At 43.8% G+C, this 25419-nt stretch overlaps 1 protein-coding gene across 3 annotated transcripts in view; it reads left to right on the forward strand.

Moving 5' to 3' along the window:
* Positions 1-1571: 1571 nt before the first annotated feature.
* KAT2B (lysine acetyltransferase 2B) overlaps positions 1572-25419 on the forward strand; it is a 43675-nt gene continuing 19827 nt past the window's right edge. For all 3 annotated transcript variants that reach the window (XM_083705649.1, XM_083705651.1, XM_083705650.1), the window contains exons 1-6: positions 1572-1958; positions 13755-13881; positions 18044-18189; positions 19569-19658; positions 20913-21094; positions 22904-23095. In XM_083705649.1, the coding sequence (XP_083561775.1) occupies positions 1587-1958; positions 13755-13881; positions 18044-18189; positions 19569-19658; positions 20913-21094; positions 22904-23095 (1109 nt within the window). In that variant the 5' untranslated portion in view covers positions 1572-1586. The remainder of the gene's footprint in view (positions 1959-13754; positions 13882-18043; positions 18190-19568; positions 19659-20912; positions 21095-22903; positions 23096-25419) is intronic.

Genomic DNA, 25419 nt, shown 5'->3' on the forward strand with positions numbered 1-25419 from the left:
TCTCAGCTAAACCCTTTGTTAGAACACCAGAAATTGGGGACATCCAATGATGCTGAATGTTGGAAGACTTCGGACAGATAAAAGGAAGTACTGTACTGTACTTTATTTTATTCACACAGCACATAGCTGAGCTATGGAACTCGCTCCACCAGGAGGCAGTGATGGCTGCCATCTTGGATGGCTTTAAAGGGGGATAAGATAAATTCTTGGCGGAGAGGCCAATGGATGGTTACTAGCCGATGGCTATACTTTGCGTCCACAACTGGAGGCAGCAATGATTCTGAATACTAGCCATTAGTAGACACAAAAGAGAGGCTCTTGTGCTAGAATCTGCTTCCAGGATTCCCACAGGCATCTGGTCAGCTACTGTGAGAATAGGATGCTGTAGGAGGTGGGCCATTGGCATGATTATTATTATTATTATTATTAATTATAATTATTATTTTTGGAAGTCTACCTTTAGAGGCAATGAACTCCCAATATTCACTTTGAACTCTACAGTAAAGGGCAGGTTGAGCCCTCTCCCCCCAATTCGCTGCTGCGACCCGTCTAAAGAGCCCATTTCCTTCCCTGCAAGTTTGCGAAGAGCCCAGCTTTAAAACTACTTGGTTGAAGATAAAATAACAAATAACAACGAGCGGAGTGCTTTAAAAAAATAAATAAAATAAAAAGGCTGCTTCTTCCTTCCCCGGTCCTGAAAACTGCAATGCCCTCGAGGGAAAGGAAAAGGAAAGCGGGCACGCTTCGACGCCACTCGCGCTCGCCTAACCCTAGAATCACGTCGGGGGGCGGCTTTGCACTGCAGGATTGGCGGCTTCCCCGAGTCGCCGTCCTCCTTCCCCCATGAATCGCATCTGCAAGCGCGCTCCGACGGAAGCGGGGGAAGCCGCTTGGCAAAAGAGGAGACCCGCCCGCCGCTCCAGAGCTCTGTGGCGCTTGAAAGCCTGACGGACTTATATGTTGTTTTATTTTATTATTTCTTAAGTGCCGGAGGAGGACTCTTCTGCTTCTTCTTTATAACTTGCCCTGAGGGGACGCCGCAGGGGCGCACACAGACACACGCCGCCAGTTCTCCTCAGAGAGAGATGCCCTCTGGAACTGTTGCTAAATTCTTCCGCGGGGCCCCGAAGAGGCGCGACCCGGACGGGCAAATCTGAGCTGCTGAGGCACTTGGCGCGCTTTATGGCCAGGACCGGCGGAGACGCCACTGCGCCGCTTCCCAGGCGAGGAGGGAAGGAAGGGCCAGGCAGGCCGCGCGGCCGCCCGGCTTCCCTCCTCCTCCTGGGCTGCCGGGCGGTGACAGCCGAAGCCAGGCTCGCTGGCGGCAACAACATGTCCGTCGCCTTCCCCTCCTCCCCGCTGGCTTCTTCTTAGCGGCGCCTCCGCCTCCTCCTCTCCGCCCAGCAGGACCCGCCCGCGGTGCGGCCCTGTCCCCTCCTTCCCTCCCTCCGGAGGGAGCAGCCGGCGGCGGCGGCAGCGGGGAAAAGGGGAGGCTCCATCCAGCGCCCTCGCTCGACGGGCGCACCGAGCCGGGCACTGGGCGAGGAGCCTGGCGGCGAGCCTCGTCGTGCCGGCCGGGCTGCGGCATGGCTGAGGCTGGCGCGGCCGGGGCGGGAGCCGCCGCCGCCGCCGCGTCCTCCGCCACCACAGCAGCCGCGGTCGGCGGCGGGGGAAACGGCGGCGGCGGCGGCGGCAACGGAGCGCTGCAGCAGGGCTCCCCGGCCGCCGGAGGGCTGGCCGCTTGCGGACCCGTCCGGGCTGTGGTCGCCGCCGCCGCCGCCGCGACAGCCGAGAGCCCTGCGGCGGCGGCAGCTGCTGCTGCAGCAGCGGGAGGCGGCGGCGGCGGCCCGGGCAGCGGCGGCCCTGGCTCGGCTCGCGTCGTAGGGAAGAAGGCGCAGCTCCGCGCTGCGCCGCGCGCCAAGAAACTGGAGAAGCTGGGCGTCTACTCCGCCTGCAAGGTAAGCCGCTCGGTGCGGGGTTTTTTTGGGGGGGCGGTGGAAACGAAAAATAAAATACAATAATAATAATAATAATAATAATAATAATAATAATAATAATAATAATAATAATGGACTCGGCAGCGGCATCCATCCGTAGACGTCGCCCTGTTCCCTTGCAGCCCCCAGGGGGCGTCCAGCGTTGCCGCTGTTGCCGTTTGCTAGTTGCCGTCAGAAGGGGAGGCGCCGGAGCTGCCGGCCGGGCTACTCCTTCGGCCCGTTTGGAAAGCGGAGCGAATAGGAGGCCCTTAAAAAATGGAACGGTTGCACCGGTGAGTGCGTGTGCGGGGAGGGGTGTGTGTGTGGATGTGCACGCACGCGCAAACGGGTGTTTTCATTCCTGTCTCTCCCACTTAAGGCAGCCTGGCAACAGGTTGCTCGCTGGGGAAGCAGCGATTTGCTTAATTTTCTTCTTCCTGACCTGTAGCTATGTTTCGTTGCGCGATCGCCTGATTCGGATTAGTTCATGCATGCGTGCATGCATGCCAGCGTAGCTGAAAAGAAAAAAAGAAGGATAATTTCCCATTAGGTCCTGCAAGCTCCGTTGTTAACTGTGGTTGGGGTTGGTAGTTATTGTGGGTTAACTGGCTCAGGGTGCAGTGATGCACACAGTATTATGTTGTCATGCGGTTGGATTACTGCAATGCGCTCTGTGTGGGGCTGCCCTCTGGGTTGGCCTGGAGGCTGCAGCTGGTGCAGAATGTGGTTGCCGAGGTCGGAGACAAACTACTGCCAACATGTGACACTTTGCGTGAGGGATTTGCACCAGCTGCCAATCTGCACCTGGGCCAAGTTCAAGGTGTTGATATGCACATAAGTCCCTGTACAGCTCAGGACCAGGTTCCTTGAGAGACTGCCTTATTTCTTATACTCCCAGTAGATTGCTGCAGTCTGTGGGACAGTTTCTCCTGCAAGTTCCAAAGCTCTCAGAAGCGCACTCCCCAGTAACTTGGAACAGGGTGTTTTGTGTGGTTGCCCTGTCCTGTGGATATGACAGGTGCGTATTATCTGCAGTTTCTGGAAAGAGTTGGACACATTTTTGTTCTAACAGCCTTTCCCAGCTGGGTTGTTAGAACAGGGGTCTTTACCACGAGTGCCCTCTTGTTAGTATTTTAGTCATATATATATGTTTGTGTGTGCATGTTTTAACTGTTATCAATTATCATAAGTGTAAATTGTCTTGAAATGTTGGTTTAGAATGCAAATAATTCATTAATTGTAATTATAATAACACACACACAATCAGTCTCTGAGCAGTGGGATACTTGAGTGCCAGAGCTTATCTTGGGTTCGGTTTCTTTGGCATGAAGATCACTGTGGTGTCTTTTTGATATATAGCTTTCCCTCCACATTTACACAACCTGAGCATAAGATAGAAGGACTCACAGCTTTAACATTCCAGCAGATCTTAATACCCCATTAGGTCTCCAGGGACCCTTCCCTCCTAGCTTTGAGAGCCAGTGTGGTGTAGTGGTTAAGAGCGGTAGTCTCGTAATCTGGGAAACCGGGTTTGCGTCTCCACTCCTCCACATGCAGCTGCTGGGTGACCTTGGGCCAGTCACACTTCTTTGAAGTCTCTCAGCCCCACTCACCTCACAGAGTGTTTGTTGTGGGGGAGGAAGGGAAAGGAGAATGTTAGCTGCTTTGAGACTCCTGAAGGGGAGTGAAAGGCGGGATATCAAATCCAAACTCTTCTTCTTCTTCTTTGGTTACAGTACAGAGAGCAAGTCAAGCCTCTGTATTTTCCCAGCTCAATACAAGTCTATCCCGGAGTAGAATTGTAGAGCTGGAAGTGACCCTGAGTATCATCTAGTCCAACCCCCTGCAATGCAGTAATATGCAGCTGTCCCTTACTGGGGTCGAACCTGCAACCTTGGCATTATCAGCACCGTGCTCTAACCAACTGAGCTATCCACCCCTGGCCTATCGTTCTCTAGAGACCGGAGGCATCACTAACAAATTGTTTCTATGGCAATACATTTATACTTGACCAGGCTCCCATATACATTTATACTTGACCGTGTAGGGACGCGGGTGGTGCTGTGGGTTAAACCACAGAGTCTAGGACTTGCCGATCAGAAGGTTGGCGGTTCGAATCTCCGCAACAGGGTGAGCTCCCGTTGCTCGGTCCCTGCTCCTGCCAACCTTTACCTTTACATTAGGCTCCCATTGTACCTTTACATTGTACCTTTACATTGTACCTTTACCTTTACATTAGGCTCCCATTGTACAGATATAAAACCACAGGCTTGGAGGGCGCCCGAAGGTATAATCCAAACCAAACCCCTTCCCCAATCCATATTGTGGTACAGGTTGTGATAACTTAAAAGAAAGGGAGTACTTTGCACTTTGTGCATGGCTAGAGCTGCTCAGTTCTTTGCTTGTGTGCCATATGTCCCAGGCTTGGCATGAGAGACATCTTTCAGAACTGGGTGAAATTCAGCCTTCCCTACACTTTGTCTGCCTTCAGTTTCTCTATGACTCATTTCTACTTGACAGCCCAATGGAAGGTATTTCCAAAAAAGCCCCGTACTTGCCCTGCTCTGTTTTTAAGGAAGCACCATGGCAAGACTGAAGGTTGCAATGTGTGTACAGTGTTTAAGTGGAGATGTTCCACAGTTCTCTGCACAGGGAGGAAAAAGAACCAATTTGCAGGCAGTTGTAAGGCAACGCAGGATTGCGAATGCATGTCAAAAAGGCGAGATGTCAGTGCATCTTTTTGGAGAAAGTGATATGGAGGGGGGGGGGGGGACCAGGGAGAACATTGTGTTTTCAGAAGAAAAGAAAACTCAGGCCCAGCAGGTTATGCCAGCTGTTGTTTTTACTCTATTATTTGCTTGGTAAAATGGTGCCCCAGCTGCTTGTCATGTAAACACAGGATTGAGCACAGAGACAAACTCCTTTAAGTGCCTGCTGTGTGTGTCTGAAGAGATAAACAATCCCCCCTTTCTTTCTTTTTTGTTTGCACAAGAAAGCCATTCCAGCACTCTGTATCCAGTTGTGTGCAGTGCCAGTGTACTTGGGGGGGAGAGTAGAGAAGGTCAAGCTTGGATTGGGCGCTTTGAGCTGTAACTCCTCCCAAGCTCCCCCCCCCCCTTCCCTCTGCCTGGTCTTGGCAACAGAGCCGTTGTTTTGACAGGATGACAGCTGAAGGAGGTGGAGACTGTGGCTTGTTCCTTTTTTGCAGCCTGTAGCTGACGGGGAAACCCAGATTACCAATACAGTAGTATGAGAAGCTCGAAGCTCAGCCGTAGGAGAGCACAGGTGAAGGATCTTCCCCTGCCTTTCTCCTTTACTACAGTAAAAACGAGCTTGAACCATGAATAATTTGGAAATTATTTCTTTTATTTTTACAATTTTCTCTCTCCAGGAAACTCATTGTGGTGCATCTTCCTCCTTGCCCATTTTATCCTTAGAACAGCCTAACAAAAGTAGGTGCCTGGCCCAATTGCACTCTGTGAGGGGGGTGGGGTTCAATTTCTCCGAAGTCTTAGTCCTGTATTCGAACCCACTTTATCACACTGGTTTGCAAACACTCAAGGCTACAAATAAGGCTAGGTTTGTATACCTCATATTGCAATGTGTGAATGAAACAAGCATATTTGGAATGCACAGTATATTCTCTAGCGAGATAAGACTGAAAGCATCTTCTTTGTGCTTGGGTGTGGCCTTCATCCCCTCTGCAATCTGAAGATAAGATTATAAAGACCTTTTCCCAGCATTCCCAATAAAAGTCCTTGCCGCTGCCAGTTCCCACTGACAGCTCCCTTCCCCCTGCCAAGCTAAAAAAAAAAAAGGTATAAAAGGTAAAGGACCTCTGGACAGTTAAGTCCAGTCAAAGGCGACTATGGAGTTGCGGCGCTCATCTCGCTTTCAGGCCGAGAGAGCTGGCGTTTGTCTGCAGACAGCTTTCCCAGTCACGTAGCCAGCATGACTAAACCACTTCTGGTGCAATGAAACAGCATGACGGAAACCAGAGTGCACGGAAACGCCATTTACACCACAGCGGTACCTTTTTATATACTTGCACCGGTGTGCTTCCGAACTGCTAGGTTGGCAGGAGCTGGGACAGCGCAACGGGATTCGAACCGCCAACCTTCTGATCAGCAAGCCCAAGAGGTTCAGTGGTTTAGACCACAGCGTCACCCATGAGGGAGGGATGCATTCTGTCAGGATGTGAGGAAGGGTGTAATCCCCCCTCCCTGTGTCATGAATTCTGGGTTACAACGTCCCTCCACATACACCTACTATTAATTTAAATACTAGCTGTACACCATGTATTTAAGGTATAGTTTGACCCTCAGAATTTGCTATGAAACATTTTAGTACTCTGAAGTTTCTAAAAACAAAAAAGTCGTTCTTTGATTGGAATTGTTTTTAACACTGATAATGTGTACAGCATGACCTGCTTGTTAAAAATGGCCAAATCATCATAAGATTAGGCACTTCATTAGAAGTTGCTGCCTAATCCCTGTGCTCTGCACACAAAAGTAAGAAAATGAAGAGTTAACCTCATCATGTCCCTCTAACCAGTAATATTTAGAGTGGCGATAAGGGCAATGAGGCATTAGGAGCTAGTAAAACTGGCAGAATAATGCCTTTAAATCATGCATATACATATATGTCATCATTTTGCACATCGCTTACATGGTATACTGCTCTCTGTTCCAAGTAGCGTACAACCTAAAATGTAGAGGAAACAACAGATTGGGGGGGTGTAAATAGGGAACAGTTTTGGTTAGATTTAGACTTAGATTACAATAGGGGATGAGAATTTAAATAATTCGGCTTTGATCCCCTACATTCCAATAGTGGAAATAATACTTCAAAAGATGCTAGTTCCTGCTGGAACTCTCTCTGCCTCCTGTCATTCCAATACCCTGAGTCATGCAGTAATAGTCTATGGGTAATAGGAGTAATAATAATCATGCTGCTGGAACAGGGACAAAAGTTTTCCGTTGATAAATTAGTCCATGAAACAACCCTATGTTGTGAGGTTGAATAGAGGAAACTGTTTGTTAAAAAATTTGTACACTTGCAACTCAGCTCTGAACAAGTTTGATTAAAAGTAATTTGTATTGAATGGGCTGGGAATTTCACTCTAGTCACCAGCGCACTCTGGTTCCCTTTAGATGTTGATGGACTACAAATCACATTAGCCTCAGCCAGCACGGCCAATGGTCAGGGATGATGGAAGTTGTAGTCTACAACAGCTGGACAGCACTGTGTTGGCTTCCTCTGAACATAAGCCTTAAAAGTGCTGTAGTGTTGGGGTACTGATATGTTCTTGTGTTTGGGAACTAATATTTCCTGTGAACTTTACATAATGGAGTTCACTCCTCTTAGATTAGAGTGGTTCAGTGTACAATGTCTCCAAATGCTCTTCAGTGTCAAAAGGTAAATTTCAAATCAGAAAATCCTTTTAAACTGCCCCTTTGTAGGTAAGCCTGAAAGTAAATGCCACTGTTTCTGTTTTTTTTTAATAACTGGCATGCATTTGGAGGTTTCTGCATAATATTTTAAGAGGATTAGAAATAAAAATAACCAGCAGGTTGTAAGTCATACTCAAGAGTAGATCATTGGAATCAGTGGAGTAACTTAATTTGATGGGGGGGGGGGGTCCTACTCTTGAGAGTATAGCCCCCTGGCTCCTTTGTAGACTCATTTCAAAAGTTCTCCGATCCGAGAGTTTATTTTTGTTCAAGCATTAAGCATAAACTATGATGTAAATGAATGCAGTTTGTCTTTTATCCCTCTTTAGGGGGCTAGCTTTGTAGTTAGGTAAACACTTGAGGGGGACCAGCAGGGATAAAAACAATAGCTCCACCCTGCCACTGTTTCCATTGCCCTCCAACTTTGGGGGCCGGCTCTGAAGTGGGGGGCCTCCAATCCTTATGGAGGCTCCCAACACATTTTAGAACCCTGAGTTTCTAGGGTTCTAAAATGTGTTTGGAGAGCTTCTTTGAATATAGAAGGCTTCACACTCTAGAAGATAATCTTCCCCAAATTAGAGCGTGACCAGAACATCAATGGGGGCAGACCTACCAAACTAATCTCTGCTACCCTCCCAAGCATTGAAATAAAGGTAAAGGGACCCCTGACCATTAGGTCCAGTCGTGACCGACTCTGGGGTTGCGGCGCTCATCTCGCTTTACTGGCCAAGGGAGCTGGCGTACAGCTTCTGGGTCATGTGGCCAGCATGACCAAGCCGCTTCTGGCGAACCAGAGCAGCGCACAGAAACGCCGTTTACCTTCCCGCCGGAGCGTTACCTATTTATCTACTTGTACTTTGACGTGCTTTCGAACTGCTAGGTTGGCAGGAGCAGGGACTGAGCAATGGGAGTTCACCCCATTACAGGGATTCGAACCACTGACCTTCTGATCGGCAAGCCCTAGGCTCTGTGGTTTAACCCACAGCGCCACCTCTGTCCCAGACTAATCTCTGCTACCCTTCCAAGCATTCACGTAGCTATAAATGTAATGGCAGAAAGGGGAATCTATCTATCATCTATCTATCATCTATCTATCTATCATCTATCATCTATCTATCTATCTATCTATCTATCTATCTATCTATCATCTATCTCTATCTATCTATCTATCTATCTATCTATCTATCTATCTATCTATCTATCTATCATCTATCTATCTATCATCTATCTATCATCTGATCTATCTAATCATCTATCTATCTAATCTTATACTTTGCGTCTGATTTCCAAGTGTCTCTATTTGTCATGTTGCACAGTTTAACATGAGTCTGCTTCTCTCTCGTCCATTCATATACACATCTCATCCCTCTTTATGCCGTTTGTTTGACAGCAGTAATTAATATGAAGGATTAATCTTTGCAACTGCATAACTTGCTTACTTTTAACAAATTGGAAGCATCAGTTAGGGCTGAAGGGATCGGAAAATTACAGGAAAAACTGGGGCAGATGGCAAATGGTTGGATGGGTGCAGATAAGGAATCAGGCCCATTTGGTGATGCACGAACAGTCCTGAAGATACTGGGAATGTTCATTTTTGGAAGTGTTTCTTAAAACAACAAAAATCCATTGTTTTTTCTTGCCTGGATGGAGGATAGAGAGGGATGTATATAGAAACGAGCCTACTGTCCAAAGGTAAAAAAAATCACATTTGTTGCTTTAACCACATTTGCGTTTGGCCCTCAACACCACTGGCATGTGACTAAGATGGGAATAAAGCCCATGGCATGATAAAAGGTCCCTCATCCGCATGTTAAATAATGCCCACCCAAGCCTGTGTTTCTGAATTGTAAAACTCTTGACGTGATTTCCAACAGTGCACTTGTAGTTTGACCTTTGGAGTTGGACTGAGGACTCTGTGCACGGAGCTTATGCGCTTCGGTACAGGAGGTCTCAGATGTGAAAGATAGTAATTGAATACTTGTGCTCTCTGTCTCATTATTTGTGTGTCTATCTCAATGGAAACTGAAAATCCCTGTTGTCGTAAACACCTTCGGAGACTGTGATATTGAGAGTTTCTTTGGGCAAGCCTGAATTCACCACTTAAATCTCTCTTCGGTGCAGCAGCAGCACCTACTCATTCTGAAATTCTCTGGTTTTCAAGAGCAGCTTGTCAGGCAATAAATACAGTCTTTCTGTGCTTACAGAAGTAGATTCACAGCTTTCTGGATCACAGCCAAAACATTATTACATTAATCTTCCTAATTATTAGCACTTCACTGTTTACTATTTATTAGAAGAAAGGGCAGTAGATATAATTAGACATGTGGCGGATATATAGATTAATCACAGTGGTCTTTGAGAGTGGTGTATATAATCTGCAATCCATATATTGTGCTAGCACATATCATTAGAAAAATGTTCATCATAAACCAAATCCATACAGTAATTTATTTTCCAATGTGGGCGACTCATGAGAGCCAAGACTCCTCATTGATTAGAGTTTCAGTTTAGGGAAGGTAGTAATGCAAAGTTACACAATGATCCAGTTAATTGGTAAATTATAGAAAACAAAGACGTGCTCAGCTAAGTACTTTGGCTTGACTGAGTTCGTGGGCTGAATGCTGAGGGCTGAACAACACATTACACTCCACTTCCCCAATGACATTATCCTGTTGAGTTTCCCCCAAACATGTAGGATTGCTTGCTCTTATCCTGCTGTCATAATTATGTCCTACATTTTCCTACCAACATGGGTCAGAAATTCACAATGTGGTGACCTCGAAGCATGAATCACCTGGCGTATTCTGAGGGAGTGGAGGGGAGCTCAACACAGGGGAGCTATTTTCAGCAATGGTTCCTTGTCTGTGTGATCATCCCTTAGCATGACAAATCTTCCTTTGTTTAAGAGAGTGGTGATAATAATAATAATAATAATAATAATAATAATAATAATAATAATAATTTATTTATACCCCGCCCATTTGGCTGAGTTTCTCCAGCCACTCTGGGCGGCTCCCAATCAAGTGTTAAAAACAGTACAGCGTTACATATTAAAAACTTCCCTGAACAGGGCTGCCTTAAGATGTCTTCTGAATGTCAGGTAATTGTTTATCTCTTTGACATCTGATGGGAGGGCGTTCCATAGGGCGGGCGATCATTGCCCAAGTGGAGTGAACTCTGTGGAACACTCTAAAGCGCACATAGTCAATTCAGTGCCCTACAGAGTTTGTTGTATCTTATTTTTATGCTGTACTTACCAGTGGAATGTACATAGAATCATAGAATGTTGGAAAGGACCCTGAGAATCATCATCTAGTCCAACCCCCTACAGTGCAGGAATATGCAGCTGTCCCATACAGAGATCGAACCTGCAACCTTGACGTTATCAGCACTGCACTCTGACCAACTGAGCTATCTCCTGCATGAGCTGAATCAACAGCAAAGTTATCTGCACCTCTTGCTTCTAGCTTGTGCAACCTGAGGAGACAGGCTGGCTCTCTTGAATTGGAGTCCAAAAATCTGGAGGGCACCACGTTGTCTACCCCTGCTATTAAGTACCCACAGCCTTCATTTCTTAACCTCATATACATACTGTACAATTTGCACAATGTTTCATAAAGTTGGCACTAAAGATTTTTTAACTACTCTCCCCAGCGCCTTCCCATCACTCTCAAGTTCTCAAAAGAGGTATTTTCATACATTCTTTCCTAATGAAAAGCAGAGGAGTGACATTTTATTGAGTTGCACGAGAGAGGAAACATTGCAAAAGACTCAAAAGCCACTCAGCGGGGTGTAATTTGAACTCCTTAGGAATGCTGCACTCACTATTGAGGGCAAAATATTTTCACTGCTGGGGTCAAGAACAGAAGGCATATGGCCTCAGCAAGAATGCTGGATCTGAATGCCATTTGCTGCCTTTGAAAACCACTCAGAAACAAAACAAAGCGGCTTTTTTTCTTAGCTGGTGGAAGCACCTGTGCTGAAAGAATCTTACTGGCTTCCAGTTTGTTTCCTAGCACCATTCTAAGTGCTCCTTTTCATCTTTAAAGCCCTTAGTGGCCTCGATACAGGATGCCTTCGGAAGCATACGAGCATCTCTGCTCTGAAGCCCTTCCTTTTCGGAACCCGAGATTGGTTGTTTAACAAGAATTAGCTTGCTAGAAATAAAACTGAGAGCTGCAACGAATGCCTGCCAGCAAAACAAAACACTTTTTTCTCCGTTCCTGTAGGAGGGTTGGTATTCATTCCTGGCAGTTTAGCTCTTCCGACTACAATATTGGTACATCTGTTTGCATCTCTGATGCTAATTAGTGTGCAGTGTTACATTTTTGTGTAGGTACTCAGTCTTTATGGGTTTGGGGCTCTGGGATAATTATGGCACAGTGTTCTAAAATCAAGTGCTTATTCATATTTGGGAGAAACTGTGTGTGTGAGCGTGCGCTCACACGCCATACAGAGGCTTTTAAATTTATTTTTCTTACAGCAGTGATTTACAGATCCACAGCAGCAAGCTTACCCTTTACAAACCTGGGCAGCAACTCTTCCAATGTTTTTCTGAGAAACAGGCGTACTTAGTAAAACAAACAAATCCCCTCCACACACACAAAAACAATCATACACATACACAGAGTTCATACCAAGGGCAGATAAATAAATGAACACATTGTGATGTTCAACAGATTTGTCATGCAAGTGAAATAAAACAAATGGCTGTTGGGAAGAAGTTGCTTTGGCACAACTTTCGGATATGTTCTGTTCTGAAACATGAAAAGTTACAGATTCCAGTGATCTTTCTGTTAGAACTCCTAAACTGGGAGGTAACAAAATTCAAACGTGGATCAGAGGGAAAGCCCAATCTTATTGAGACACGAAAGACTGCAAGATAGTCGTTTTTGTGTGTGGCATTTGCAGATTCCTGTAATATATAGTATGTTCGAAAGTACATTACTAGCATAAATAGCATAGTCCAAGCTACTAAAATATTAATAGGAAATTTTGCAGTAATGTATCTCTCTAAAACTATGGCGTTGCGTGTTATGATGTGTTTTATTAATTTAAAAAATACTGAATTACTTCCGTAGCAATGCCAGGCTTTGTCTGCATGTTACGTTTGGGATAGCGAGAATGATGGTGGCCTCCAGGAAAAACAAAAACAAATGAAAGGTTTAATGTTAACCTTTGTGGAAGTTTTCATTAAAAATGTATGGGAATTTCCCAGTAGAAATCCACAGTATTTCTGGCACGTGTAATCATATAAGGGTGAGAAAACATTGACCTATAACATCATGATTAGATGTAATGCATGCTCAGAACTGCATTGTAGCTTTTGGTTCATTAATGGCTAGGAGAATGATCCTTTGACGATGTTGCCTACTTTTTTTCAGCCAGTACTTCTTCCACATCTAATGTATAATTTGCATATAAAATATACTGTATGTAATCTTTATAGAATGGCTTAGATCCAGAGTTACTCTTTTGTGAAGGGGCTACGATCCAGCAGAGGCTTCCATTCGCGATAGATGGCAGGGAAGTGAGTTTTACTTATTTTCCGTCAGGCTCCTCCAGCCCTTCGTAGCAGATGTTTGTGGAATGGTGGTGAATATCACCTTCTTCCCCCTTATGTGAGCAGGAGCATAGAGTAATATTCTGTCTTTATAGCCATAGAAGATGGCTACTGCCAATGACGGCTATGCTTTTATCTCCATTGTCAGAGGCAGTGAATTCCAGTTGCTTGGAATCACAAGTGGGTTGAGAGCTGTTGGGCTCAGGCAGGGGTAGGCAAGCTAAAGGTCCGGAGGCCGGATGCGGCCCAATCTCCTTCTCAATCCAGCCTGCGGACGGTCCGGGAATCAGCGTGTTTTTACATGAGTAGAATGTATGCTTTTATTTAAAATGCATCTCTGGGTTGTTTGTGGGGCATAGGAATTCGTTCATTCCCCCCTCCCCCAATATAGTCCGGCCCACCACAAGGTCTGAGGGACGGTGGACCAGCTCACGGCTGAAAAAGATTGCTGACCCTTGGGCTCAGGTCTTGCTTTTCAGGTTTCCCATATGAATGTGGTTGGCCACTGAGAACAGGGATACTGGATTTCATTTCTGGTTGGATCCAGAAAGATTTTCCTTATGTTGTTCTTCTGTATTTGTGTATAAGCACAAGCGCATCTTACAGAAGTCAAGAAAATAGCTGTGTTGTGGCAATGTAAAAGCTCTCTTTTCCTAGCATTACTAGTAATATGGGGAATGTTTATACATTCTTTAAACTCATACGATCTCTCTCTCTCTCTCTGTCTCCCTATCTCCCCACTCCACTTTCTTAAAATTACAGGCTGAGGAATCTTGTAAATGTAACGGCTGGAAAAACCCTAACCCACCTCCAACTCCACCCAGAGCAGAACTACAGCAAGCGGTTGTGAGTCTTAACGAACCATGTCGTAGCTGTAATCATGCACTAGGTAGGTTTTGTAGCATTTTCTTCTGGAATTTCTGTTTGTTTATTTATTACTTATACGCTGCTTTCCCTACAGTAAGCTGTGCCCAAAAGCGGCTTACAGCAAACCCATTTGCAACATTAAAATGGAGAAACATAAAAAAACCACAAATATTATTCAGAATTGTTAATAACAAAATCCAGAAATTAAGCAAATACAGAATAAATTCAGTTATTGCAATAAAACAAAACAAAACAACAATTTTGGCTTAAGCACATAAATACAAACCAAATACGAAAGTTGACTGGCAGTAAAGTTTCGGGTACTGGTATTTCTCTGCACTCCCAAGGTGCACTTAATTGAAGTTCATAGCCTACCCAGTTCCAAAGGTTTGGGGAAGGTAACAGTAAATTGAGTAAATTAAGAAAAAACAAACGGACCTAAATATACTGTGTATTTGAAAATATGCTACAGCTGAGCACAGGGTAGAACCAAGACCAGATATTCAGTAGTTCTGCAGAGACAATGCATAAATTTTTGTTCTCTTTTTAGTTATCATTCTTCTCCTTTATTTATATTGTTATTTGTTGGTATTCTTACAGTTAAACAATTTTAAAGTAAAATAATGATATAAAGAAAATGTAATGCAAACATTTTCAAGTAGAATTTCCCAATTTATGGTTATCTATTGCTACTGCTCTGGATAGTAGTAAAAACATTTTTTAAAAAAACAACAACAAAAGCCTCTAATATATTGTGGCTCTCAAGTTCTGCACTCAGAATTCCTTACGTGGAAAACTCATTATTATTATTATTGTTCTAGATTCATAATTATTATGATAATGTACTGTGAGGGGCAAAAGTCCTATTTTTGTGGTTACGTATATGCGTTTATGTGCAGTTGTGCAGCACATGGACATAGCTCACCCGCACACTTTTTTTTTTAGGAAGGTGAAATACCTTATTCATGTAGCACTTCAAAATTCTATTCAGTAACCAAAAGAGTGGGGAAAGCACCATAAATAACTTTATGATATGGGTCAGTTTCCAAAGTTATTTTCAAGGCTGCAGTTTGAAACCTTAAAGCAAAAATAGCTAATCCAAGAAGTCAAATTACATATATAGGGTTTCTTCTTCTTCTTCTTCTTCTTCTTCTTCTTCTTCTTCTTCTTCTTCTTCTTCTTCTTCTTCAAATGTAATGCCCTCTATGGCTGCTTGTTTTGCTATATCTATCAACCTGGATTTGGGTACGGATTCAGGATTTCTGTGCAGGAAATAGCTTTCCCACATCAGACTCTTGGAACAGTGTTTTCCTGTCACGCCACAGAAATGTGAACAAAATACATTTAAATGACTCAAGATGTGTTCAGCTGCAAAAACAAAATAAATCTGAAGATTATGCATATACCTACGCGGTTCAACTAAGTATGGAAAACAAGAAGTATCAAAGAAGCAGGATTAAAAGATATGTCATGTCATTCTGCTGTTGTTTGTTAGCAGTTTCTTCAGCAGATCTAGGGAGGCAATTTTGTACCAAAAACTGATAGCCAGACCTCCACAAGAAAGCTGCAAAATGTACAAGTTTGCTAACATTCAATATTGCCGTACCCCAAACATAAATATATTAAAACTTAAAACAGCTTTCTATGACTAGTATGCTAATGATTGCTGAATATCTATGTAGTAAGGTATTCTCTAATATTCCCTTTATTTGTGAGGGTTGGAGGTAAGTTTAAATACTGTAGAATGGAAAACAGAATGGCTTTCTTATAACAACATAGGGCCACTGAATACATTTGGTTAGATCTGCAGGGACAATAAGACCTTGAGTCTGAACAGGCTCAGAAATGTTGGACTCCTTTCTCTCTCCTTTGGAGAGAATAGATAATCTATTGAGAATAGGAGCTGATAACAGAAGTGTCTTCACAGTTCAGACCCTGCTGTCATTAAAATGACAGTGTAACTAATTTCCCAATTAGCCTCCTGCTGTTAGATGGTTACAACTGCCATTTATTAAGCTTCTAAGACATTGAAGCATTTGCTTTTCTTCGGTTCTCAGGGAGCCTAGGAAAGGATTTTGCTCCAAGTTTTTACGTTATAGCACCTGTGTGTTCTTAGGGTAGTCTGATGACATTTAGGAGAACTAATTTGTTCCAACAAAGTTACACCAGAGATCTTGCAAATAATCTTTTGCAAATCCCTGAGACCTAAATGCGCCATAGAATGAAATAAGTGAGAAATCTCAGATTGACAATATTATTCCGGAGAGGTTTTGGGACTACTCACATATCTAACTGGATTGCTTTCCTACTAGCAGACATACAGAAATCTCTCATTCTCATAGCAAAGATATGTCATACAATTCAGCATTGTGATATATCACCAGCTAAACAGTGCAATATATCACAATGTCTGAAATAAGGATGGAGCTCTGTAGAGGCATTGGCTGGCTTCACAGTTTTTCCTGCATTGTGATTCTCTGCCTCCTTGCAAGAGGAAGGGGAGAGCTGAGCCAGCAGAGTTAACAGGGGCTGCAGGAATCAACGGAAGCTTTGGCTTGCTTCACAGTTTCCCCCACATTGTGATTTTTGTGTAGCATACACACACAGATCATGGTTTGTGATATATTGCCGCGTCAAAAATTATGAAACCAATATCACAATGTGGACTTCAAACGGATTTAGGATGATATATCACTATATCACCCAGCCCTATCAACACAGTAGATAATCAATGTGTTCTCAGCTATGGAGAATCTAAATGGCACACTGTAAAGGACAGGAGAGATAACATTTTCTGAAACAGGAAGAAGAAAACAGGACTGATTCATGCCCTACTCTATAGTTTACTACACATAATGGTTAATAATCAGCAGCGGACAGTGTGGTGGGATGGTACTGCTCACCTGCCCTGAGGTTGGTCATGTTGCTGTGGCTTACTGGGACGTAGAGCAGTAGGGTGGCAGGGAGGTCAGCACAGTGCAAACCCCCTACAGGAGCCACAACCACTGTGTTAGCTCTGCACTGACCTCGCTGCTATCTTGCCCCCCTCTTTCTCGGTAAGATGCAGCAACATGACTGACCGGAGGTCAGATGAGTGTTGCCACCTCAACATGTCATCAGCCACTGCTAATACAGTTTTTGCAGCAGCACGAATGGTGTGTGCTCAGAATTGGAGGGAAGATACAATACCAGTGAAGGAAGAATGGTAAAAGGTAAAGGGACCCCTGACCATTAGGTCCAGTTGTGACCGACTCTGGGGTTGCGGTGCTCATCTCGCTTTATTGGCCAAGGGAGCTGGCGTACAGCTTCCGGGTCATGTGGCCAGCATGACTAAGCCGCTTCTGGTGAACCAGAGCAGAGCACAGAAATGCCATTTACCTTCCCACCGGAGTGGTACCTATTTATCTACTTGCACTTTGATGCACTTTCGAACTGCTAGGTTGGCAGGAGCAGGGACCAAGCAACGGGAGCTCACCCCATCGCGGGGATTCGAACCGCCTACCTTCTGATCAGCAAGTCCTAGGCTCTGTGATTTAACCCACAGCGCCACCTGCGTCCCCAGGAAGAATGGTAGATGAAGCTAATAGAATATATAGAAAGGGCAAGATGGACAGTTAAGAGTAAGAGATCAAGATAAAAAAAAAACATTCAAGGAAGATTGGAAATGTTTTATAGATTATTTGGAGAAATATTGCAAGCACATTAAAAAAGTTAACAGTAATAGAATAAATTCAGCAGTTAAAAATACCGAGATATAAAATGGGGAGAAATTAGAATATGTGGTGGAAAAGAATGTAATAAAATGCACCATGGAAGTGGGGGGGGGAGGGGAGTCAATATTAATTGTGTGGTTTCTTATATTTGAAATTTTGTTATTGTTTCAAGTGTTAAATAAAAATAGAAAATAATAGTACAGCTTTTGCCGCATCAAATACTGATTTTAGGTTAACACAGCAGGGTGCAAATCTGACAGTAACTGTTTGGATATGGAAAATACTTGATGTGTTAGTAGTGTCTGTGATAGCATCTCTAGCAGGTTGAAAAAAAGATTCTCCATGACTTCGCTTTGGCTTATGTGTGTCTGTTGCCCATTCCCGAGACAGGCCAATTTAACAAAGAACAGATAAATGCTTCCATTTGCTCAGGCCTTTCCCTTTAAGCTTTGGATTTACTTGTTTGTTTAGCTGCTCACGTTTCCCATTTGGAGAATGTATCTGAAGACGAAATGAACAGGCTCTTGGGGATTGTGCTGGATGTCGAGTATCTCTTTGCCTGTGTTCACAAGGAAGAAGATGCAGATACCAAGCAAGTCTACTTTTACTTGTTCAAGGCAAGTTTCCGGTTTTTGTTTTGTGTCCCGGAATACATTCAGTGCTGCTGTTATCTAGCGTAAAACATCCGTAGAGATTGATGCAAAAACTGAGCAATGTTACCATCAATTAGTGCACTGTATTTGGCTTGGATCCACTATGACAGTAATTCTGGGCTTGACTCATACAAGACGTAGTGCCTTTCCTCTATATATGATAGAGTCTGTAGGTAATGCCCCACAGAGGACCTTAAGGTCCATAAATAACAACACTTTGGAGGTCCTAAGCCTCAAGGAGGTTAGATTGGTTTCAAGTTGGGCCAGGGTCTTTTCAGCACTGGCCCTGACGTGGTGGAATGCTCTGTCACAAGAGACTAGGGCCCTGCGGGATTTGACATATTTCTGCAGGGCCTGCAAGACGGAGCTGTTCCGCCTGGCCTTCGGCTTAGACTCACTCTGACCCCTTAATATGGGATTTGGTATATAAATTTTCCCTTGGCTTTTTTGCTGGCCCATGTAGGACCAGCATGGATAGCTGGCTCGGGTGAAGATCTGATGTTTCCTCCCTTTACGGTCTTGATTTATGGGCTACTACTAAAATGAGGCTGCATTTTAAGCTGTATTTTAATTAACTGTTTTTTTGTTGTTGTTATTGTTGTTGCTGTTGTTGTTTTTCTATTATGTTTTATTGTAATTCATATTTGGTGCTAGCCGCCCTGAGTCTGGCCTTGGCCGGGGAGGGTGGGGTATAAATGAAAATTTATTATTATATTATTGTATAATTGTTATAGTTGCAAACCATAGGTTCTATCCAGTGAAGACATTCCTTTGGTGCACGGATCTCTTCCCCTCCCTTTCCTCTTGCCACATGCCCCCTGCAGATTTCCTTCAGAGGCCTCAGGGAGCCTGCAGAACAGATTTGGGGCATGTGGGGTGGAGGGGGAAGGGAAAGTTCCATTGCCGAAGCAGAAGTTCTTGCACAAACAGGATGGCTTCATTGGATACTTTGGTCTTGGAGTACCAAATAGTGATACTCAGGACAATCCAAAGTATGGTGCTGAGTTATAGTGAATACAAATAATCTGGGACTGTCAGATTAGCCAGGCCCAAAACCAAAAGTCTCATTTGGATGCATTTTGGCTTGCCTGCTGCTGAAAGTGACCATGAGGTGATTGATAATTTAAACATTTATCACTTTTAGTCCCTTAAGTAGCAGCAGTTGCCAGGACATTGTCCTGTTCGCCCCTCCGTAGTTCCTTCCTTATTTCAGATATCGTGATATATTGATACATTGCGATGTTTACCTGGTGATATATCGCAATATTGAAAACCAGTTATCACCCAGCCCTAATTAGTAACCTATTTTATTTATTTATTTTTTAAAAATCTCTTTTCAACAGCTTTTGAGGAAATGTATATTACAGATGGGAAAACCTGTTGTAGAAGGATCTTTGGAGAGCCCCCCGTTTGAGAAACCTAGTATTGAACAGGTAAAGTACATCTATACAGAGGCATCTCCTATCAGTATATGAAGTGTCTTGCTGACTTGGGGCTAAGAATGATGACTAAAGACTTTTAGGAATATTAGGTGGTGTTATAGATCAGGTACCCAGTGAGAAACAAGGTCTGCAGACTAGGTATGCCGTGCTAGCTGACTGAAGTTAGCTTGGCTGGTGCAGATTCGATTTATGTGCAAAAGTGGGGCTTCCCTGTTATTGGGAACACTCACTCAGCTGTGGTTTCCATGCTTACCAATGAGAGCACATATGCACCTCTGGACCGCAGTTAGGAAAAAACCTCTGCCCCCTTTCACACTTCTGCAATTTCATTCGGACAGTTGCCCATCCTGTCTTTAAAGCTACTGCTCTAGATGGTTTCCCTGGCTTTGCTATGAGACTTTTTGTGAGTTGCCAGCAGTGGAGGCTAGTCTGCTGTTTGAAGTGGGGAGCTCAAAACCCCACTTGCGGCCCTCAGTTGTACTAAATCAGAGAGTGCAAACCTTTTTGGGCAAATTTGGGATTTTGACAGAGAGACTGCACCACCCTATCTTGTTGCGTCTGTTCTCTAGGTCACAGCTGACAGATAGACAAAACACACAAAAACACACACTTTGCTTTTCGGTAGAGTCAGGGAAAGTTGGTTCCAAATTCATTTGACTGTTAAGATAATCCGTGATAGCCAGTGGCATGGTCATTCGACAAGCTACATCTATAGGAGAAAGTCCTTATTTTTATTGAAGAGGTGGTTTCGGTTTCTCTTCCAGAGATTTTCTTACACGTGTCACCTGTGCTGTTTGGATTTTGAAAAAGATAAAATGTGAAGTGGATCTCACCTAGCCACTAGAGAGAATCCAGTCATTAACCAGGAAATATGCATTTAGTCCCCCCCCCCAATTTTTTTTATTAGTTTTCACAGTATTATAAACAAACAAACAAACAAACAAACAAACACATAAGACAAACAAACATAAATCATAGCCTTATTGAAAATTACACTTACTAACTTTGTTAAGTGACTTCCTCGCTTCCCCTTGGTTGAATTTCATTGCATGTCCTTTTAATGGTTTTCCAAATCCCAATTCTTATAAAATTTAGCTTAGACATTAACATCCTTAAATCTTCACCTTATGGAATTAAACATATTAATTCATCACTTAACATAAATAAAATCCTAAATATTCATTTAGAGCCTCGTCTTCCTTTTGATTTACAAATGGTCTTATTTATTTGTCCTCTCTTTTTAAGGGAGTTAATAATTTTGTGCAATACAAATTTAGTCACTTACCATCAAAAGAGAGGCAAACGATAGTAGAGCTGGCTAAAATGTTCCTGAATCGCATCAACTACTGGCACCTGGAGACACCTTCCCAGCGAAGACAGAGGTCACCTAATGATGACATTGCCAGCTACAAAGTGAACTACACTAGGTAACAATGTCTTGTTTCAGGTATTCATTTGTACCTGTAGGATCAGTTCCGGTGGGTAGTGGGTGGCATTTGCCCTTTCCCTATTACGTACAGTGTTGGGACCAATATTCTTGACGTCATATTTATTGACTTGATTTAGACTGGATCAAATAAATACATGGAGGGAAAGTCTGTTCGTAGGGTCAAGCTGTAGACAAAAGCACAGCCTACGAGTTCCAATGCAATATACCTGTGATGACCAGAAGCTAGGGAGCGGGCAGCAGGGCTAGGATATTGCCACCATTCCTAGATAAAATATTTTCTTGCTCCTGTTGAGGCTGTCCTTAGTTTGCCCTGTCTTTTGGTCCTGCCTAACAATGTTCCTGTTGCAGATGTCTATGGTTTTGTGGCCAAGCCTTTAAAGGTAAAGGTAAAGGGACCCCTGACCATTAGGTGCAGTCGTGACTGACTCTGGGGTTGCGGTACTCATCTTGCTTTATTGGCTGAGGGAGCCGGCGTATAGCTCCCGGGTCATGTGGCCAGCATGACTAAGCTGCTTCTGGCGAACCAGAGCAGCGCACGGAAACGCCGTTTACCTTCCCGCCAGAGCGGTACCTATTTATCTACTTGCACTTTGAGGTGCTTTCGAACTGCTAGGTTGGCAGGAGCAGGGACCGAGCAACGGGAGCTCACCACGGCACGGGGATTCGAACCGCTGACCTTCTGATCGGCAAGCCCTAGGCTCTGTGGTTTGACCCACAGTGCCACCCGCGTCCCTGACCAAGCCTTTAGGAGGGTGCTAATGAAATTGTTTTGCAGGTAATCAGGTGCAAGTTCTGTGTGAGTAACCTGCTTACTGTGTGCATATTCCCAGCATTTTGTGCAGGATTTGGCAAGCAACATGATTGCTACAATTCTTAGAGTCAGCTGCCAGGGAAAGGGAAATTTCTGCATAATCTTCCTAAAATGATCCACCTCCCGACACATTTTAGTGCCTCGTGCAAAGGTCCTGTTCCGCTTCAGTATCAAACCTGGCTTAGTAGGGGCAAGGAAGGCTTTGTACGCCTCAGGGCCCGTTCTGTTCCCTGAAATTTCTCCAGGGAAGGGTGCAAACATCTTGCATCTAGAGAATATCACATTCACTGAGGTTCCTGCATTGCTGGGGATTGAACTAGGTGACCATCATCATCAACAGAAGATGCCATAGCAATAAAATAAAATAAAATAAAATAAAATAAAATGTACTGAAGATAGAGGTAAAAACTTAACCATACAAAATACATTTTGTACGTTTACAGGACTACAATTCTATGATTTGTTGGTCTACATTTGTTTAGATGTCAGTAGATGCCTGAGCTGGAAGAGCTAGTGACTTACTTATTACTCAGTTTTGCAATTCTTATTCTACAATTTGGACCTGCTAGAAGTTTTCTAGTGTGCATGTAGCTACGGAATTTTAATGTGTTTTCTAACCGGATCCTTTGTAGCAAATGTCATGATTCTGTATATTAATTAAATATATTAATATAATTAAATATACTTTTGTTAAGAGGATGCAGTAAATTCTTGCTCTAAGGTGAATTGATGTGAATAGTCAAAACAAAAAAATTCCTTCCAGTAGCACCTTAAAGACCAACTAGTTAAGAACTAACTTAGTTGGTCTTTAAGGTGCTACTGGAAGGAATTTTTTTGTTTTGACTATGGCAGACCAACACGGCTACCTATCTGTGATGTGAATAGAGTAGTTAGGTTTTGACAGGAGGTATTTTTTCATATTAGTTTGGATCCCTTGCCTGGGTTTATTCTATCTTAATATTTCCCCCTTCGCAGGTGGTTGTGTTACTGCAACGTCCCCCAGTTTTGTGACAGTCTACCTCGATACGAAACCACACAAGTTTTTGGGAGAACACTGCTGCGCTCCGTCTTTACCGTCATGAGAAGGCAACTCCTTGAACACGCAAGACAAGAAAAGGACAAGCTTCCACCTGAGAAACGAACGCTAATACTCACACATTTCCCTAAGTAATTTTGCTTTTGTTGTGAACTTTCTGATTAACTTAAAATGTATTATTATTATTATTATTATTATTATTATTATTATTATTATTAAAATTTGTATACCACCCTTCATCCGCAGATCTCAGGGCTGTTCACAACATAAAAATATTATATAAAAGCGCAAAATACATAGCAAAAACAAAAACAAACTGATTCCACATCCCACAAAACATTTAAAAGGGTATCACATGTTAATCAGCCAAAGGCCTGGTTGAAGTGGAAGGTTTTGCCTGGCACTTAAAGGTGTATCATGAAGGCGAAACCTCTCTGGGGAAAGCATTCCACAAATGGAGAGCGACAACAGAAAAGGCTCTTCCTTGTGTTGACACCCTCCGGACTTCTTGAGGAGAAGGAACATGTCACGGCTTAAAATTAGCTGCTGTTTCTTTAATACAAAAGGAACTGAGTCAGCATGAGTCAGCGGCCTACAATAAATCGGCAAAACCTACATGACTCATGCAAACCTTTACTTACATACCGTATTTTTCGCTCTATAGGATGCACTGGACCATAGGAGGGGGAGAACAGGAAGAAAAAAAACCTCCCCCTCTCTGCTCAGTGCCCCTTCAGCAAAGCGGCAGGAGAAAGGGAGCCCCTTCCATTTCTCCTCCCGCTTCGCTGCAGGGGCCCTGTGCAGAGAGGGAAAACTGTACAGCGCCTCTCCAGTGAAGCAAAGCCTGGAGCGCAAGAGGGAGAGCCTCTCGCTCTCCAGACGGCTATCCGCAAGCCTTCGGAGCGCAGCGAGAACTCCTGCTGCGCTCTGAAGGCTCATGGATAGCTGCCTGAAGCCCCCGGAGTACAGTGGGAGTTCGTGCTGTGCTCCGGGGGCTTCAGGCGGCTTCAGCGAAAGCAACGCGAAGCCACCGGAGCGCGGGGGGAGCTCTCCCTCTGCGCTTAGGAGGCTTCGCGTTGCTATCGCTGAAGCCAAGGAGCCTGCATTCGCTCCATAAGACGCACACACATTTCCCCTTAATTCCCTTTTAATTTGCGCCTGGGAACTAATTAGCAGCCAGTGCAGTCAGGCCAGCATTGGTGCAATTTGCTCAAACCGTCTTGTTCCATTGAGCAAGCTGGCCACTGAATTCTGCACGAGCTCAAGTTTCTGTACCATCTTCAGAGGCAGCCCTATGCACAGCACACGGCAGTAGTCATGCAGTAGAAACGTACATGTTGCCTTTTGTGGTTTGCAGGAGACAATCCATGAGCCTGGAATTGGAAGTAGTGCTACATCAAACCATAGCTTAGCTTTGAGTAGTGCGAGGCCCTGGGGAAAGAAGGCTGTGGCTGCTATCTTAGCTCTGGGAATCCCACTTTCCCCCCATTTACACTAAAACATGTTTGGCTTAGCGTTACGTATGAAGTGGGCCTTTGTATGTGGTTCTGTTTGGGCATAGGCAGAAAAGCAGGATAAGAATGCAGTGAAAGAAATATTTTTAAAAATCTCATTGAAATTTGGTCTAGCTTTCAATTAAGTGATCTTAATGAATTTCTTAAGATAAGTATAATGGATGTGTTATGTGATAAACATTGGCTGAGTTTTCACTGTGCGGCTGGAGAAAGCTTCCGCTCATTGGAAAGCGGTCCTGCAGTGAACAGAAGCTCCTTCTGTTCACCGAGCAAGAATGTATACTCCAAGCCAGGCATTTCTGGAGTTGACCTGCTGTTAAAGCTGATGAAATTCATAACCCAAGATTTAACTCCACAAGGATTGGATTGAAATTGTTTCTGTTTAGGACTCAAAATGAGCTCCAAAGGTCCAAAACTTCATGGGTGGACAGCAATTTGCCAGCTTTGCCACACCATCTTAAACCATAGTTGTGGTTTAATGTATGTGAGGATAATTCGCTTTAGCCTTTAACAGGCTGCATTTCATTGTATATTATATATAGAGAGAGAGAGGGAGAGAGAGCTATTCAAAAGACTTATCATTTAATATAAATATTTTATGCTGTATTAGTTTGTGTGTCTGTGTGGTAGGATTTGAAAGTGGTCTTTTGTACCCTAATGAGTTCAAGTATCTATTGTTTCCCTTGATTTCATTTTCAATAATTTAGCAGAAGCTACTCGCTTGCATTTTTAGACCTATCAACACAGTGCAGTGCATTACATAGCTTGTGACTTTATAAGTAGTGTGTCTTGCCATGCAGCTTGGTGGGGAAAGCCATGAAGACGTCAGTTTACATAATAATTGTACTGTAACAGGAATAATTTATTCATGACTGCTTGCATTTCAAACACATTAGTGGGACAATAGCAAAAGGTACCATGTAATTACCTTTTTTTTTTTA

The sequence above is a fragment of the Podarcis gaigeae genome, assembly GCF_964106915.1.
Source record: "Podarcis gaigeae genome assembly, chromosome: 12".
Lineage (NCBI taxonomy): Eukaryota > Metazoa > Chordata > Lepidosauria > Squamata > Lacertidae > Podarcis > Podarcis gaigeae.